The sequence below is a fragment of the Fusarium venenatum genome (genome assembly GCF_020744135.1).
Source record: "Fusarium venenatum strain MPI-CAGE-CH-0201 chromosome Unknown EDB82scaffold_4, whole genome shotgun sequence".
Lineage (NCBI taxonomy): Eukaryota > Fungi > Ascomycota > Sordariomycetes > Hypocreales > Nectriaceae > Fusarium > Fusarium venenatum.
The window spans coordinates 3,929,688-3,944,319 of NW_027072132.1; the positions used below are offsets into that span (position 1 = coordinate 3,929,688).

Genomic DNA, 14,632 nt, shown 5'->3' on the forward strand with positions numbered 1-14,632 from the left:
AAGGCTACTTGCAGGAATGTAAACTAAGGTCGGGCGAAGGCCAATTGATAATATTTCTGTTTGTAAATAAATCAGAGATAATTGTCTTATATCTAAGACAAACGATTGTGATAAGAACAATCACAGTAAATGTGGTCATAGCAGATCCGGCATTTCTGCCTTGGCTCAGCATCGGGCCTCAGTATAGTAAAGTGGCGACGGGCTGATAGTTTGCTTTTGCTAAGCAGGACAACACCTCTCCCTTCAGTGGATTCATTGATGGATTCATATGCTGTCTTTGGAGGGTACATATTAACATCTCCCAGCATATTAGTATCTCAAGTTCCTTTTGGTCGTACCTGTAGAGCGAAAGGCTTGGCAACAAAAGCGGCGATGGTATGGCAATATGGGCATCGTGAAGCTAGCAAAGTTAGCGATTTAAAGGCTTCAGACTTTAGGATCTGTTCTAGTTTTTGATCACTGGAGGAAGTGATGGGAACACTGAAGGGAAGTACAGTGAGAGAAAATGACAGCAACTCAAAGGACGGCATAGCAGAGGAGTTCACAGCTTGAAGGAGGCAGGCAGTGTAAAATGTTGCCTGGAGCAGGTGATATACATCAGTTACTTTCCATTGAAGCTATCGTAGCATGTATCTAATCAGGCTGATGATTTCGCGCTGTTATTGGACATCCTCACAGTCGAGGGCTATTCAGCTTTAAGACACAGTAAATCAACATTCCTACTCAGTCTATCAGAAAAATTGACCGCTGGAAGTATAAGAGACGAATCTTGTAGGTTATTTTATGTTCCTTAGACTACTTATTCTTGTATCCTAAGACTTAGGAGACCAACTTGTCTGCAACCCACTAGCTACTGTCAGACAATTTCACATGTTCTATTCTAACAGTATCGTAGGGCTTAACGAACAAGGCTCGGACCGTCCGCGTTTATGGTTGTATCCGAAGATATCAGATACGGTCACCACAACGGCGATTTTGGCCAGCCGTCAGCACATTTAGCCTCAAGTTACATCCAATCTTGGACCCCTGAGCTTACTTACTCGAGTAAGTGCTCAAGACTTGTCAGTGAAAAGGGAGTTTCTCGTTTGGTCGAGGACTGGACATGACTCTGTTATCCGTTCTTATAGTCTGATCATATTTTACACTATACGATATTCTCATTTGGGTCTCGGACATGATGAAGCCCAGGCGAAACACTATGAGCTCTGGCTATCATTGTGCTAAAAGGCTCTTTGGCTGTTCTTGTAGTGAGGTATCTCGAGACATCCTTCCTATCGAATTGAGGTTACGATACAACATATATCTCACTAGACACGGAATGCCCGAGACAGATGAGATCATACCTGGACGTTGATCATAGGTTGCCAAAGACTAATTGACAACCCTCAATTGTCATGGGGACGAATGGATAATGGGTATTCATCAGCCGTACGTGAGAAGAATGGACGATCTCTCACCGCGCAGCAAGCCTTACCTGCAAAAGTCCCATCTGGGTATTGGGCTGTCACTGGCCACCCTTAGATAATACACGATCGTCATTCGCAGTCTCGAAAGGGTCATAACTTTCATAATGAGGACCACCAGAGCAGAGACCATCCCGTAGTAAGTCTCTGTGCTGTCATATATTCACCGTTTCCCCATATTTGCCTTGTTAATGTGTATGGCCCCAAGATCTCCAAATTCACACGGGACATCTAATTATGTGTGCCTGTAGACACCAATTTGCTTTTCTATCATGGCTGTTGATAGCAGGATGGGTCCAGCTAAGTTGTAGCCACGCGCTATACGCTTACACCACTGAACGGACAATTCAAGTCGGTGCCCAAGATCCTGTCACAGGAAAGATTCATTATAGCAACTGCAACAGCAAAGATACACCTATCTTCCCACTTGACAAAGCTAACATCCTGGACGCAAAAGAGACACCGCGAAATGGTACTGCACTGGCAGCACAGGGCTGGTGGGACTTTGGCCAGGAAACCATCATTGCACGTTTTATCATCTCATAATCAAACAGTAGCTAACAAAGTATACTTAGGCATCTATCTTCTGGCAGACTAAAGATGGTGCCATCGTCAACGGATACTATACTTGCAATATGAAGACAGGGAAACTCGTTCGCAATGGAGAGTATCGCATTTCAGAAACTGCAGAGGTCGGCTCTATCCACAACAAATCAGGTCTTGCGGTCGACCTTCTAGGAGCCGACAACGGGTATCGTGTCTTCTATCACAACGAACACAGCAATGTCATGATGTTGCATTATACGCAGTTTACTGACTGGACAGATGGTGGATTCGTGTCACAGGACAACGCAACAGGAATGGCGCTTGGATCTGCTCACATTGACAAGGAGAATATCACGGTCGCTTTTCCTAAAGGCTCCGAAGATATCGAGATATCTCGCTTGGAGAAGGCTGGGCAGTGGAGATTAGGTTTGTAATTCCACAATCTCATCTTAAATAATGTTGCTAACATGCATCAGACTCCTTTCCGACAAAGCTGGGAGGCACATTCACAAATGACTCTACAAGTATCACCGCGGTCAGCCCCCAAGCAAGCCCAATCTTTTCTTTGCCAGCTTGGAACTCTTCTTTAGAAGCCATAGGCTCAGCGATAGACCGATCCCGAAAAAGAAGCATCTTCTACATTGGCACCGACAAGAACCTCCACGAAGTAGAAGCAAAGAAAGACACGTGGGAGGTAGCGTCGAACCAAACCAGCAAAGCTTGGCCTGTCGCTGATGACCCTAATTCTGGTCTGGCGGTAGCATATAACCAGCCCGACGGTAAAGTGTGGGTATACTACTGGTCCAACGAGACAGTTGTACAGACATACAGGAACTACGACGGAGACTGGGAAGATGCAAAGGCTTTGCCCCAGGAAGAATCACGTGAGACTGACAAGAGCAAACCGGTGGAGGATGAGACCTCTAGTTCTTCGGGCTTAACCACAGGAGCAAAAGCTGGAATAGGTGTTGGAGTTGGTGTCGGTGCTCTTCTTTTCGGTGTTCTAGCTTGGCTCTGGATGAAGCGTCGCAACAAGAAGAAGGCCTCTGGCTCTGAAATGGGAGCAAGCCCCACAGATTCACACTTCACAGAGGTCAAGAAGGACGATAAGGCTGTGGACCCGTCAGAGATGGATGGCCATGGGCGGCCTGCTGAGTTGTACAACCATCCTACGGTGTATGAGCTGCAGGGCCAGCATGTGAGAGAGTAATGTGAAGGTCACGCATTGAGGGAAAGTGCAACTGTGCGAGGGGTAAGATTGTCTTGGCTGATGAATGAATGTATGGCAGAGAAATACTAGCAGCAATTAGGTATTCATAAAGATGAGTAGCTAAGTCCTTGTGCTTGTATCTTTGTGTTTAGTAAATTAGGATCGGGATCTATAAAGTAAGAGACATTCACATCTAGTCCGACGGTACACGGACGCACAATGCAAAAGTGCACGAATACCGACGGGCATAAAGAATCTATTCGCATTGCCATCAACTCCGCGCTTCACCTTATCCGTGTCCGTGTATCTATCATGTATCTATATAACTAACACAATCACCGCTCACCCAAAAAGTCAAATGGGCCCGTGAAGAGCAAATTTTCCATTCCCGAGTCAACCTCGAGATCTTCTAGTAGATTTGCCATCCAAGGTTCTTCTGGTTCGCCCGTAATCTGCAAACTCGGTACCATACTTGCATCCTGGAATGAGGATGTGGTAAATTCCATGTCGACTCCGGAAAAGGGGTTTGCAGGTGATGGCTCACTTGATGCAAATATACTCCCTACCTCAGGCGACTCAACAGGTCCGCACCGTTCAAGATACCACATCTCTATCCTCCTCGCGCGTCTCGCAAGATCCCAGTATGGGCTTGGCTCGACATCACCTGTGCCAGGCCCTGAAGCAGCCTCCATCCTCAAAACAATCTGACGCAGCGTATGCGACATATCGAGAATTCGACGGAGATGACCTGCAACTTGTGCATTCTCTGGCTGTGCGGCAACAAGATCAAGACGTACAGCGAGTGAAACTGCGCAGTACAGCATGATCCAGCCTATGTTGGGCATACTGTCTTCATCGCCTTGGGGTAGGAGGAGTACCACACTGATGAGGGACTTGGCGGCCGACATGCTTTGCGACAACCAGTCGAGAAAACGGTTTTGGTCTGCACCCTGTTGGAGGTTTTGGAAACCGTTTGGACCATAAGAGATGCCATCCGGTGAGGGCTGACAAATGATGAGATCGAGTACGTGGAGTTGTAGAAGAATGGTGGCTGCGTTGTTAGTTAAACTCTTATGAGAGGTGGGGAAACTACTCACGACTTTCGCTTAGAGGGAATGGGAGGGATGACTTTGTGGACGTATACCGTTCTCGGATCCTTTGAAGCTCTGCGGGGAGATGTCCTTGTCTTGATCCACGGACGGTACCTGAAGCTTCAATGACAGCATCGTCAACTTCTTCAGTGAGCTTTTGGAGATAAACGATATACGGCAGATGCCTGTCAGTCGGAAATGAGCCTGCCGCTAGGAGCTTGTGACAGCACTCAAGGATGTAAGGTGAGTATCTAAAATGATGCGACTTTTGCAACAATACTGCAGAACTGTAGCTGATTAGATAACAGCTGTCAAAGACCATGTTTGGCATACCTTGAAGAAAGATAATAAGTCCCTGCTAAAGCTCTCTGCTCATCATGCGTCATCTCACCACTCGCATGTTTATTCTCTCTACTCAATGCCCATAGACTTGCTATTCGAGGCCTATCGAGTCTCATGTCTGAGATTATACTCGCGGCAAGCGATAAATGTTGTGTATACTTCATGGTCCCATGATGATAATGCGCCCTGGTCCATTAGCGACAGACAAACAAACCATCGACTTGACATACCACGCCAGATGAACTAATAGTCCCTGCAACATGTCGAGAGTTGCAAAAGGTCCCTTCATCATACGCACAAGAACAATCTCATGGAACAGCCTGCCCAGTTCTCGTTGAAGCCCGCGATGTTCGTGGCACGATGCTGCGAGTACGGCTACGCATAATGCAGGTTTATCCTGGGCCAGGCTCTGAATGGTAACCGATTCTTGGATCATGACAAAGGGAAAGTGAGGCGACATTCGACTTCGGAACATATCAAGACAATCTTGGCCTTGTTCGAGTGTCATCAATCCTCTGGAGAAAGGATTGTGTGATGCTTCCGTGTCAATACTCCCAGGTGTATTGGACACGCCTGGCGAAGCATCGGCTGCACTTGACGTCGCGGGTGCATAAGTGAGAGAAGGTGATCTCGACCTCGTCGGGCTCACAGCTTCAAGATTCCTCGATGGTCTATCTTATATTAGTTGGGTACAAATTTTGAGACTGTATTCACATATTGTCTCACCCAGGTCTCAAAGCCTTGCGCCGCCTAGAAGGATTAAAGACGCAAGTCTTGTTAAGTCTCAAACATCGATCGCATTTCCCCGACTCTTGAGACTTTTCGCATCGAATTTTCGCATGGAAACATGTTTGGCATGTTTTTAATAGCGTGACATTATCGGCTCGTGAAGCCATGTTTGTTGTTGGTGTTTGTGGAAGAGATTAATTTGATGGGCGGGGAAATGAAACTCATTTATCAGGTCCATCCACGACTCCTGGCTTTGTTTCTACTTTATTCTATTTTGTTTCCATTTTCGGGCTTTGTTATATTACATTGCAGATGATGCGACGTCAAAATTATTATTTCATTTACCGTTTCCGTAGGCTGAGCCAAGATGTGGTGAGTTGGATGCTGTGTATGGAGCGGACTTGAGAGTTGAACATGTGGCTGTGAAAGCGTCGGTCTCGGCTTCGGTTTCAGGGCATTTGCAGTGATTCTGCGGCGAAGTTGCAAGGCTTTCTGTGCCGTTAGAGATGACAAAATAGATTGGTCATATGTCACCACTTATACGGCGGCTTATGCTTGTCTCTTTATTGTATCATGCAATCTTACAGGGTCTCAATCGGACAAAACGTATTGTGGCTCAGATTCTTCAGGTACGTCAAGTCCGTGTCCGTTCCCACACGCGGCAGTTCAGGGAACATGTCACTACTTTGTTCGGACTCGTTAGTTTCTCGCGCTTAATACGAGGGAATTGATGATAATCCAGGAACAAGACCCCACGTAGACAGCCTTGTAGGGCAGAGCCTTTTAGTATCGAGTCTAAAGCATCTTTCCGAATTATGACCTGACGTGGCATTGTCATTCTTCACCATAAAATAAACAGCTTCCATGATATGGCTTAAAATAAGTTCGTTGGCCAAGGGCTACATTGTGTACACCCGGAGTAACAAGAAACCCAAACTCCATCTATGCCTGTCTATACCCGTCCGTATATGTCATTAACTAATTTTTGCCCTTCTTCTTCTTTCCTGACGTCTTTTCCTTAGCCGCCGCCTTTTCCTTGCCCTTTTTGATAGCCTCTACTAGCTCTTCAATCTCGGCCTCCTTCTCCTTTTCAGTCTTTTCCTTTGCACTCTTCTCATCGGCTGCCTTTTTAGCAGCTCTCTTTTTAGCCTGTATCTTCTCGACTTTTTCAATCAGGTTGTCGCTCTCCTCCCAAAGCTTCTTGGCGACTTCATCATCCTTAATCTCCTTTCGTGCAAAGTCAACTTCCAGACACTCCTTGATAAACTTACCACCGGAACCTCGAGCGAATTCAGGATCCATGGCGGCATAGAGAATGGACTGAGCGGCCATGTTGGGAGACTTAAGAAGGAACCAGGGGAAAATATAGCCAGCGGTGTAGATTGCGAGTCCCCAGAGAGATCCACGCGTGAGCCAGCGGCGGGTACTTGGGGTTCGGGCCAGACCGGGATCGACAAAGATTACTCGTGTGTTCATTGGCGCCTTGTCAGGACGTTCGTATGAGTCGAGGTGCTTCTGGAAAGCGTGGCCAAAGACGTTCATAGCGAGTTTGCTTCGAGCGTATGCCGTGCCTGGTGTCCAGGTCTCTCTCGACACGGGATCCTTGAGAGATGGAGAGCCGATGTATGAAGAGCAGGTCGGGATGATGACTCGGACGTCTCGGTCGATAGGCTGCGCACGAAGAGCAGGACTCAAGATACCCAACAGATGAAAGTTGGCCAAGAAATTGACCATCCATGTCTCCTCGATGCCCTCCTCAGATTCCTTTCTCTTCCCGCCAGGGGGTGTAAGGACTGCTGCACCCAGATAGATCATGTCCAATCGTCGAGGCGGCGCATTATCGATCCATTTGGTCGCAAACGTTCGGATGCTGTAGAAACTTGACAGATCGACTTGCTCGGCGTAAATAAGGTGATTATTCGTCTTCTCTCGGAGGTCCTGGATGTACTCGACAAGAAAAGGATCATTCGGGGGCGATTGTGTGAGCAGAACCAGCTGCGCACCCTGTGATGCAAGACCTAAAGCCGCAGCGGCGCCTATCCCGGACGTTCCGCCCGTCATCATCACGACTTTGCCATGGAGCAGGCGCTGGGTAGGGTTGTAGCGACCGGATGTCCAGATCTTAAGGAGAGTAAGGAATGCAAGGACGAGAATGGTATAGATTATTGTGCGAGTATATTGCCGGACGGCATCGGGTATGCCATTTTCGAGCACGCCTAGAAAAAGAACGAGAGGCATGGCGATGAATTGATGGCTGTATTTTTCTTTTCAGCGCATGCCATTAATTGAAAAGCGCTGTGATGGATCGACTTTTGATGTCGTGGCTCCATGACATAGGAGAGCAATGTTGCACGTGACGTCCTACTCTTTAACATGGACATCACTCAATGAGATATATTTTACAGAAAATACCAAAATAAAATATTAATTGAATACTATTCATTCCGTCCTCATTACAAAGTGATTGATTAATCGTGTAATCTGTCATCCTTCTTCTTTTTCACCCAAATCTCTCCAACTGGGTCACCGTGATCAGCTACGCATTCCCAATCACCGATACCATGTTTCGCAGAAGCCTTTCTAACGCCCCGACCACCACCTCCGATGATAAGATTTCCGGGACGATATTTCTCGTCCATATTCATGCGTCGTATGACACTTCCGTGTACACGAACAGCGTCGGGAACATCCCGAACTTCACCACCAGGGAGGGGCCAACGAATTGGCTTCCATGATCCGTCGGACTGAAGATCCATTCTACGGAAGGGCATGTACTCCATGATCTTCCAAGCCGTGACAGCTATGGCACCCAAGCCTTGTCCATACTCTAGTGAGTCGTGGATTCGAGCGGTGCAGGCTCCATGCATGACACCATGAAACTTTTCTTTAGGATCGTCCTCCTTTTCATCCATGGGCATGTCTGGTGCATGACCTGGGCTTCCGCTGCCGCTCGAAACTCGGAGATCAGGAATGGGTGGTCTTCCTGTGGCGGCCTCCCAGTCGTGATTGACGCAGCATCCCATCTCAGCAACCTTCTGGTTGTCAAATGGAAGTCCAGCTTTTTGTGCTTCTCTCACAATCCACGCCAGAGGGATGTGACTCGTGCTCTTGCTACCTTCGTGGATCTCCCAACCTCCACCGACATCAGCGTGCCCTCCCGAGAACCAGACCTCATCGATATCTTGAGCATCATCATCGTCGATGTTGTTGATTTCGGAAAGTGCCAGTCCAGAAAGGTTGGAGAATGTCTCTGGATCTCCACATTGGCTTGGTCTTCGACATGACCTAGAACGAGCTCGATACGGGGCGAATTCTCCTCCCTTCTTTTTCCCGCTTCGCTTGTCGTTTGGTGAAAGATAATTTCCGGTTCTTCCTCTCTCTTCGTGCCCGTGAAATTCTTCACGAATGTCGTTCATGGCCTTGTGAAGGTGGTGATGCTCGTTTTCGTTCTTCGATGGTCGACCTTGGTACATAAGATCCTGGCGAAACTTGGCTCGCCGCTCGTCAATACTGACAGCGTGACGAATAACTCTAGCACTACTTCGTGCAGTGTAGGGAAACTTGCTACGCTGCATCCAGGCCGTTTCAAAACTAGGTACCGAGTTGACGGTGTCGAATAGACCGAGGAAACGAATGCGGCCAACAGGACGAGAGAACGTCTCTCGGAACCCCTTCATGAACCGAAACATTTCTTCTCTCTTCTGCTTTATTCTTTCGGTTCTCTTGTCGGGCTCCTTCTTGCAACCTTCTTCGTCGTCCTCGGGTACTTGCTCACGACCTTGCCATTGAGCAAACGCCTTCCAAGCAAACTTGACCATTTCTTCGTTGCCGTGGGACAAGAGCCCGATGTAATCAAGCATCTCAGCCAAAAAGCGAGCGATGTATGCCCCTCGACTGAAGCCGAACATATAAATCTCATCGCCGGGGTTATAAAACCGCATCAAGAATCGGTAGCCTCCTACGACATGCTGATCAAACGAGGAGCCGATCGCTGAATCCTTGGCTTTTTGGTACCAAGAACTGAAGCGAGCCTTGATACCAGTATGGGTGAGCGATCCAGAAATCACATATGTGCCAATACCAGCTTCGTTTTGTTAGCCAGGAATAGCAGCATAGCAGCGGACTTACGTTGGTAGTAGTGATACTGGTCGTCCGCTTCACGATCCAGCATTCGAAAGATCTTGAGGATGTTACTGTCGCTATCATCGCCGTGAAACTTGTTGCCAGTTCCGTCGAAACACAAAATGAGCTTCCGAGGCTTTCGCCCTGGCTCAATATTGGCAACTACAGGCCCCATTGGAGTTTGTGGTCTGCTTTGGAAATCATGACTCGACGCAGGGTGGTCTCTTATAGACTCAGTTGCCGAGTTCGGGGCAAGGTGTGTGTAATTCATGGTTCCACGACCCCAGGCTTACTAGTGACACTTTATGGGAGGATGTGGCATCACATAGGAAAAGGCCAAAGGTCGTGGTGGTCGGGGATCAGCCATCTTTATATGGACATGATAGCATGGCTACATGCTTATCAGCCTTTGAGTTGTCTCAGATTTAATCGAGCTACCACCGCAAATATGGCTCAGTTCAAATATGATCGATAAACTGCACGTCGTTCAAGACTATTTCATTCCTGCCTTTTCTCCGCAGAAAGCCGTCCTGCTAGGACAGGATACCATGGTAACTCGAGTTGGACAAGAGTGTCTTGGATGACTGCACCGGGGAACAGATTCTCTGTTTTTACAGGCAGACTATTTGATATCTTGCGTCGATCTTTGTCATGGCGATTCTCTACAGAGCGCCCGCTTGACTCTGACTGGTTCACAATCTCAGCCCCAAGACATTGAGGAGCTCAACTACAAGCTACCATCGAACCAAGACGGACTTTTACCCGTGCCAGAACTCCACTGAATTAATCCTTGCATGCGGAGGGTCAGATTCACCAACTAGAATTCGCTGATCGTCATCAACTACCGGTAAAGGTGGAATTGGACTTTCCACTATCGCGCTTTTGCAGACGAGGCTTATTACCTGCGTCCAGCTGAAAATCCCTTTCGGGCTATTGGCCAGTCGATCTATCAATTTGTGGCTGCCCGAGAGCTTCGCTTTGCTGATCGGCATCCCTCTCTTCACAGACCTGCCCTTGGAAAGCCTGAGCGTATGCCAATCGGAAGGTAAGCCTATGTCGGACGCTACTATGGTATCATCCACTTCAAGGGCCGTCCCTAGAGACGGGTAATGAAAAGGCTCTCTCTCTTCTGCGTACCAACAAACTGACTCGTTCTTTCAATCTGAACGTTCAGGACATGTTGCGCCATCTACGTTGGTGGCATTTACGAATGCACAGCTTTCCGGTTAGGAAATGTTATGTCTCACTGCATCAACACATTATCGATCATTATTCTCCGCATGATTCATTGTGGTCGCTTCTCAACATAACTAACAATACCCCTTCACACCTATAGCTTGCTGTTCTTCCAGACAGCGCTCCTCTTCTCGACAAAACTCAAGACACCCTCCTTCATGTTGTCACCGCCTTCCATTGTCTTATATACCCCATACTCAATCCTGTTCGTGCTGTCCTTGGGACCTTCTGCTTCCCACCCACCCAGCAACCCCTCGCGCGACACGATAACCGAATCGGGGGAATTGTTAGACATTTCCACCGCCCATCGCAGCGCCTCTGCGACAACATCCTCCAGCTTGACAACCTTGTTCACAACACCCCAGCTTAGGAACTGTTCTGCGGTGTACATGCGTCCCAAAAGTGCAATCTCGGATGCTCGTTGACGTCCCACGGTGCGAATCAGTCGTGGCAGCGCGCCAGCAATGGCCACAACGCCGCGCTTGACTTCGGGCAGACCAAACTTGGCCGTATCGCTGGCAATGACCATGTCGAGGTTAAGTATCATTTCCATTCCACCGCCTAGGCAGAGACCGTTGACTGCCGCGATGACGGGCTTCTTGCCTCGTCGGTTACTCAGACCTCCGAAACCGTTGTCTGCCCACTTGTCCACGTTGTTTGTGCTGCTTTCGCTATTCTTGACGTTCCACTCTTTCAGATCTGCTCCTGCACAGAATGCTCGCCCAGTACCTGTGATGACAGCGCATCGTAGTGAGGGCTCGTTGTCGTACCATTTCCAGAGACGATCGAGGTCGAAGCTCATCTGTCGCTGCATCGCGTTGAGATGCTCCGGCCTATTGAGCCTGACGAGAAGAATATGAGGTTCGGGGTATGAGAGGATCACATTGGGGACCTCTGGAGGTGTAAGGTTCTGCGTCATGATTGTAATGATTTGAATTGATATTATTGGAAACTGTTGTAATGGTTCAAATGATTTACAGACTTGAAGCTCTTTATGAGGTCAAGCTCCAAGTGAATGGTAAGCTCAGTGTGGGGAACCTCGGCACCTCGGTCCTCTCCAACAAAGGTAACACCCCAGACGATCGATCACCCCTCACGATACACAATACGGACAAGACATGGGTTTCAAACAAGGATTAAAAGGTTGAATCGTTTTATTCCCACAGCTCGCAAACGCCTCTCACCTCCCTCTCCGTTCTTTCAGTGGTATTAAGAAACTCGAATTAATAATGATATATTTTGTTGGTTCAACCCTGACTTTCCAAGCTTCTTCATGCAGGGAGACCTCGCTTCTCGCTTTCTGTGAAGAAGATAACCATACGCCAGAGCTTCTTGACGAGATCCTCTGCCTCGTCATCGAGTGCCTGTGACAATTAGTGATCCATTATATAGGAAATCAAAGGGGAAAAGAATACGTACTCCTTCTAGTTCTTCCGCTAGAGCGGCTGCTGTGCCGTGAGCGCGGAGATGTTCCTCCACTGCTTCGACGAGCATCTCCTCTTGAACACCGAGATACTCGACAATCTTCTTCTCGACAAACGGACGTAGCTTGTCCTTGATGACAGAACTGTCCATATAATCCCATTTGACCTCCCAACCCCAAAGACCATCCTTGTCTGATGGAATTTCCTGGGCAAGGGATCGTACTGCCTGTGAGATCTCCTCCTCCGTCATATGTGCTGTAGCAGATGAGGGCTCGAACTGGATAGGAATCAGCTGTCGTTTAGTAGAAGAATCAGCCTCTTCATCGTCCAAGAGACCCTCCACCTCTGCAATGGTGCGCCGTTGAGGAGCTGCTCTGGATGCCTGGGCCTTCTGGGCCGCAGCTCCGAGAGACAGCTTAAATGGCTGCGGTGCTGCTGCGGCGGCGGGAGCATGTCGCTCCTCCTCCAATTCTTCAGCTTGCTTGTCGAGGAACGAGTCGGCCATACCGCGTGCACGTTCCATTTCGACCTTTTCGCGGCGCTGTTCATCATGCTCTGCTCTTCGGTCGGCTTCGTCTTGTGCCTCTTCATCTGCTCTGTCGGCTGCCCTCTTGCGAGCCCAGACACTGTGATCGCGGTAGTATGGGTGGCTCTTTCGAGTTGCTTCTTTCTCATCGTCCCAGCCTTTTTCTCTCTCTAGCTGCTCCTCCTTCCTTCTTTCAAATGACTCCGCATCTTGACGCTCTCGCTCGCGCTCTCGATCTATTGCTGCCTGTCTTGATCGTTCTCGGTTAGACCACTTTCTCTCGGCCTCGAGATACGCTTTTTCATCCTCTTCATCCTTCTTGGACTTGTAACGTCGGTAAAGCTCCTCATCGCTTGCGTCTGTATCGTCGTCCTCTTGGTGGATGGAAAGGTCTGTGTTGGAAATGCCTCCGTTTACAAAGGTAACTCGGTTCTGTCCATTTTGTCCTTTAGGACCTGACGGAGCATTCGCTATACTACCTCGTGGACCAAGAGGAATGTTGTTGGTACTGGCTGGCGGTGAATCAAGTCGAGACGTCCGTGATGGTCCATTTCGTCGTCGCTCCATCTCTTCCATCTCTTCTTCCTTTCGTAGACGCTCCAAATCTCGTTGGTTGCTCCTTTCCCTGAACGAGGCGATCTCTTGGGCAACCACCTCTCGCATCTCAGCAGGGATATCGGCCAGTTCGTCCTCTTGAGCCAAAGGGATATTAACCACTTCGACGTTCTCGCCAGACTCGGTGTTGCCCATTGTGACATCTTCGCTAGCAATTTTGGTCTTTGGATAGAATAGATCACGAACGGCGTTCTTTAGTGCTGCCCTCGCGGCTTCGAGCTTCTCAGTTCTAATAGAATCGTCCTGGGCCTCTTCGTATGATTCGAGGTACTTCAGCGAACTCTCGTCGACCGTTACTTGAAGCTTCGTCTTTTCTATGGCCTCGTATGTATCGTCCTTAGGTCCATCGATTGATACTGGTTGGGGCTTGACAGGAACATCGATCTGTTCCTCGTGGAGTAGCTTGACTGCGGAGCTCAGTGACCATGGATCGTCAAATAGAGCGAAACCGAACTTAACCCCTTTATGATCATCCATGACACTCGCTGAGGAGTCCCACTTGCGCAGCTTTCCAACAGCACCCAACAACCGTTGAATGCCGTCATCACCGCCCACGCCTTCAGAAATCTGGTGTATGAAGATCGTCCGGAGCTTTTCTTCGTTTGTAGGGGGAACAAGCACTTGGGGCACTTCCCTTGCTCCTCGGTCGCGATCCATTCCTCTCTCCATACCGAGTCCAGGTCGTCCACCACCAGGACCAGACATATCGCGACCGCCTGTGGGTGTACCAGGCTTCCCTTGTTGAGAGGTACCGAGTCGAATCACGGGGGCGTTGAAGTTGATGTTGGGCATATTGGCAGGCGCTTGGAAGCTGGGCGGAAGGCCGCTTGGACGATTAGCTTGCTGGGCGCCAGACTGCTGGACACCCGGAGGCGCCATTCCCGGAGCAGAAGACATGCCTGGAGGAGGTCCTAAAAACATGTTAGATGAGTAATGGGGGTGCTGTTGAGCGTGCGCACCTAGACCAGGTGGAGGAGCCATTCCTGGAGGGGCATTGTTTGATCCGGGATAACCTCCATAGGCAGGAGGCGCACCATAGGGATTGTCTGCGAAAGTTAGCTCTGTGTGATGAAGCGTGGAGCGAAGAAACATACTGCCATAATGATTGTATGCCATATTGGCGCGACGCTGCTATTGGGATCCTTATCTAACGATTCTCGTGTAGTATTGGTAAGAATAATACCACGACGCGAAATAGTTCTGTTATGATGTTTTGCGCAATCTGGATCCGCGCAAACGTGTTGAAGCATGTAGGCACGAGGCTGAAGATGTTCTTCAAGGTGGGGCCGATAAGATCCACAATTTGCCGCCCTATCGCACCTACATTT

At 48.8% G+C, this 14,632-nt stretch overlaps 6 protein-coding genes across 6 annotated transcripts; 1 reads left to right on the plus strand and 5 right to left on the minus strand.

Moving 5' to 3' along the window:
- Positions 1-1,578: 1,578 nt before the first annotated feature.
- On the plus strand, positions 1,579-3,367 carry EDB82DRAFT_320502 (uncharacterized protein). The gene is made up of 3 exons (XM_065607474.1): positions 1,579-1,988; positions 2,039-2,435; positions 2,486-3,367. Exons 1-3 carry the CDS (start codon positions 1,701-1,703, stop codon positions 3,217-3,219), a joined length of 1,419 nt encoding a protein of 472 aa, XP_065463389.1. The 5' UTR covers positions 1,579-1,700; the 3' UTR covers positions 3,220-3,367.
- Positions 3,368-3,386: 19 nt separating this feature from the next.
- EDB82DRAFT_320457 (uncharacterized protein) lies at positions 3,387-5,633 on the minus strand. Its single transcript, XM_065607473.1, has 5 exons — positions 5,379-5,633; positions 4,883-5,323; positions 4,644-4,838; positions 4,317-4,597; positions 3,387-4,270 (listed from the first exon to the last, which is right to left on the minus strand). The coding sequence occupies exons 1-5, from the start codon at positions 5,546-5,548 to the stop codon at positions 3,555-3,557; spliced, it is 1,803 nt and encodes a 600-aa protein (XP_065463390.1). The 5' UTR covers positions 5,549-5,633; the 3' UTR covers positions 3,387-3,554.
- A 487-nt stretch (positions 5,634-6,120) lies between these two features.
- Positions 6,121-7,787, minus strand: EDB82DRAFT_514766 (uncharacterized protein). The gene has a single exon (XM_025738307.2). The coding sequence runs from the start codon at positions 7,617-7,619 to the stop codon at positions 6,360-6,362; it is 1,260 nt and encodes a 419-aa protein (XP_025593081.1). The 5' UTR covers positions 7,620-7,787; the 3' UTR covers positions 6,121-6,359.
- A 4-nt stretch (positions 7,788-7,791) lies between these two features.
- Positions 7,792-10,017, minus strand: EDB82DRAFT_320526 (uncharacterized protein). Its single transcript, XM_025738308.2, has 2 exons — positions 9,510-10,017; positions 7,792-9,465 (listed from the first exon to the last, which is right to left on the minus strand). The coding sequence occupies exons 1-2, from the start codon at positions 9,772-9,774 to the stop codon at positions 7,850-7,852; spliced, it is 1,881 nt and encodes a 626-aa protein (XP_025593082.1). The 5' UTR covers positions 9,775-10,017; the 3' UTR covers positions 7,792-7,849.
- A 388-nt stretch (positions 10,018-10,405) lies between these two features.
- EDB82DRAFT_320512 (ClpP/crotonase-like domain-containing protein) lies at positions 10,406-11,834 on the minus strand. Its single transcript, XM_025738310.2, has one exon. The coding sequence runs from the start codon at positions 11,656-11,658 to the stop codon at positions 10,834-10,836; it is 825 nt and encodes a 274-aa protein (XP_025593083.1). The 5' UTR covers positions 11,659-11,834; the 3' UTR covers positions 10,406-10,833.
- On the minus strand, positions 11,744-14,553 carry EDB82DRAFT_514771 (uncharacterized protein). Its single transcript, XM_065608969.1, has 4 exons — positions 14,399-14,553; positions 14,264-14,350; positions 12,159-14,215; positions 11,744-12,103 (listed from the first exon to the last, which is right to left on the minus strand). The coding sequence occupies exons 1-4, from the start codon at positions 14,418-14,420 to the stop codon at positions 12,011-12,013; spliced, it is 2,259 nt and encodes a 752-aa protein (XP_065463391.1). The 5' UTR covers positions 14,421-14,553; the 3' UTR covers positions 11,744-12,010.
- Positions 14,554-14,632: the final 79 nt, after the last annotated feature.

Bases quoted from the DNA above. Each gene is read 5' to 3' on its own strand.
- EDB82DRAFT_514766 (XM_025738307.2), bottom strand. From the start codon at position 7,619: ATGCCTCTCGTTCTTTTTCTAGGCGTGCTCGAAAATGGCATACCCGAT.
- EDB82DRAFT_320512 (XM_025738310.2), bottom strand. From the start codon at position 11,658: ATGACGCAGAACCTTACACCTCCAGAGGTCCCCAATGTGATCCTCTCA.
- EDB82DRAFT_320502 (XM_065607474.1), top strand. From the start codon at position 1,701: ATGTGTGCCTGTAGACACCAATTTGCTTTTCTATCATGGCTGTTGATA. The intron at 1,989-2,038 runs GCACGTTTTATC...AAGTATACTTAG, and splicing joins TTGGCCAGGAAACCATCATT to GCATCTATCTTCTGGCAGAC. The intron at 2,436-2,485 runs GTTTGTAATTCC...AACATGCATCAG, and splicing joins GGCTGGGCAGTGGAGATTAG to ACTCCTTTCCGACAAAGCTG.
- EDB82DRAFT_320526 (XM_025738308.2), bottom strand. From the start codon at position 9,774: ATGAATTACACACACCTTGCCCCGAACTCGGCAACTGAGTCTATAAGA. The intron at 9,466-9,509 runs GTAAGTCCGCTG...AACAAAACGAAG, and splicing joins CCAGTATCACTACTACCAAC to CTGGTATTGGCACATATGTG.
- EDB82DRAFT_320457 (XM_065607473.1), bottom strand. From the start codon at position 5,548: ATGGCTTCACGAGCCGATAATGTCACGCTATTAAAAACATGCCAAACA. The intron at 5,324-5,378 runs GTGAGACAATAT...AATATAAGATAG, and splicing joins CGCAAGGCTTTGAGACCTGG to ACCATCGAGGAATCTTGAAG. The intron at 4,839-4,882 runs GTATGTCAAGTC...CTAATGGACCAG, and splicing joins CTATTAGTTCATCTGGCGTG to GGCGCATTATCATCATGGGA.
- EDB82DRAFT_514771 (XM_065608969.1), bottom strand. From the start codon at position 14,420: ATGGCATACAATCATTATGGCA. The intron at 14,216-14,263 runs GTGCGCACGCTC...ACATGTTTTTAG, and splicing joins GGCTCCTCCACCTGGTCTAG to GACCTCCTCCAGGCATGTCT. The intron at 12,104-12,158 runs GTACGTATTCTT...TAATTGTCACAG, and splicing joins TAGCGGAAGAACTAGAAGGA to GCACTCGATGACGAGGCAGA.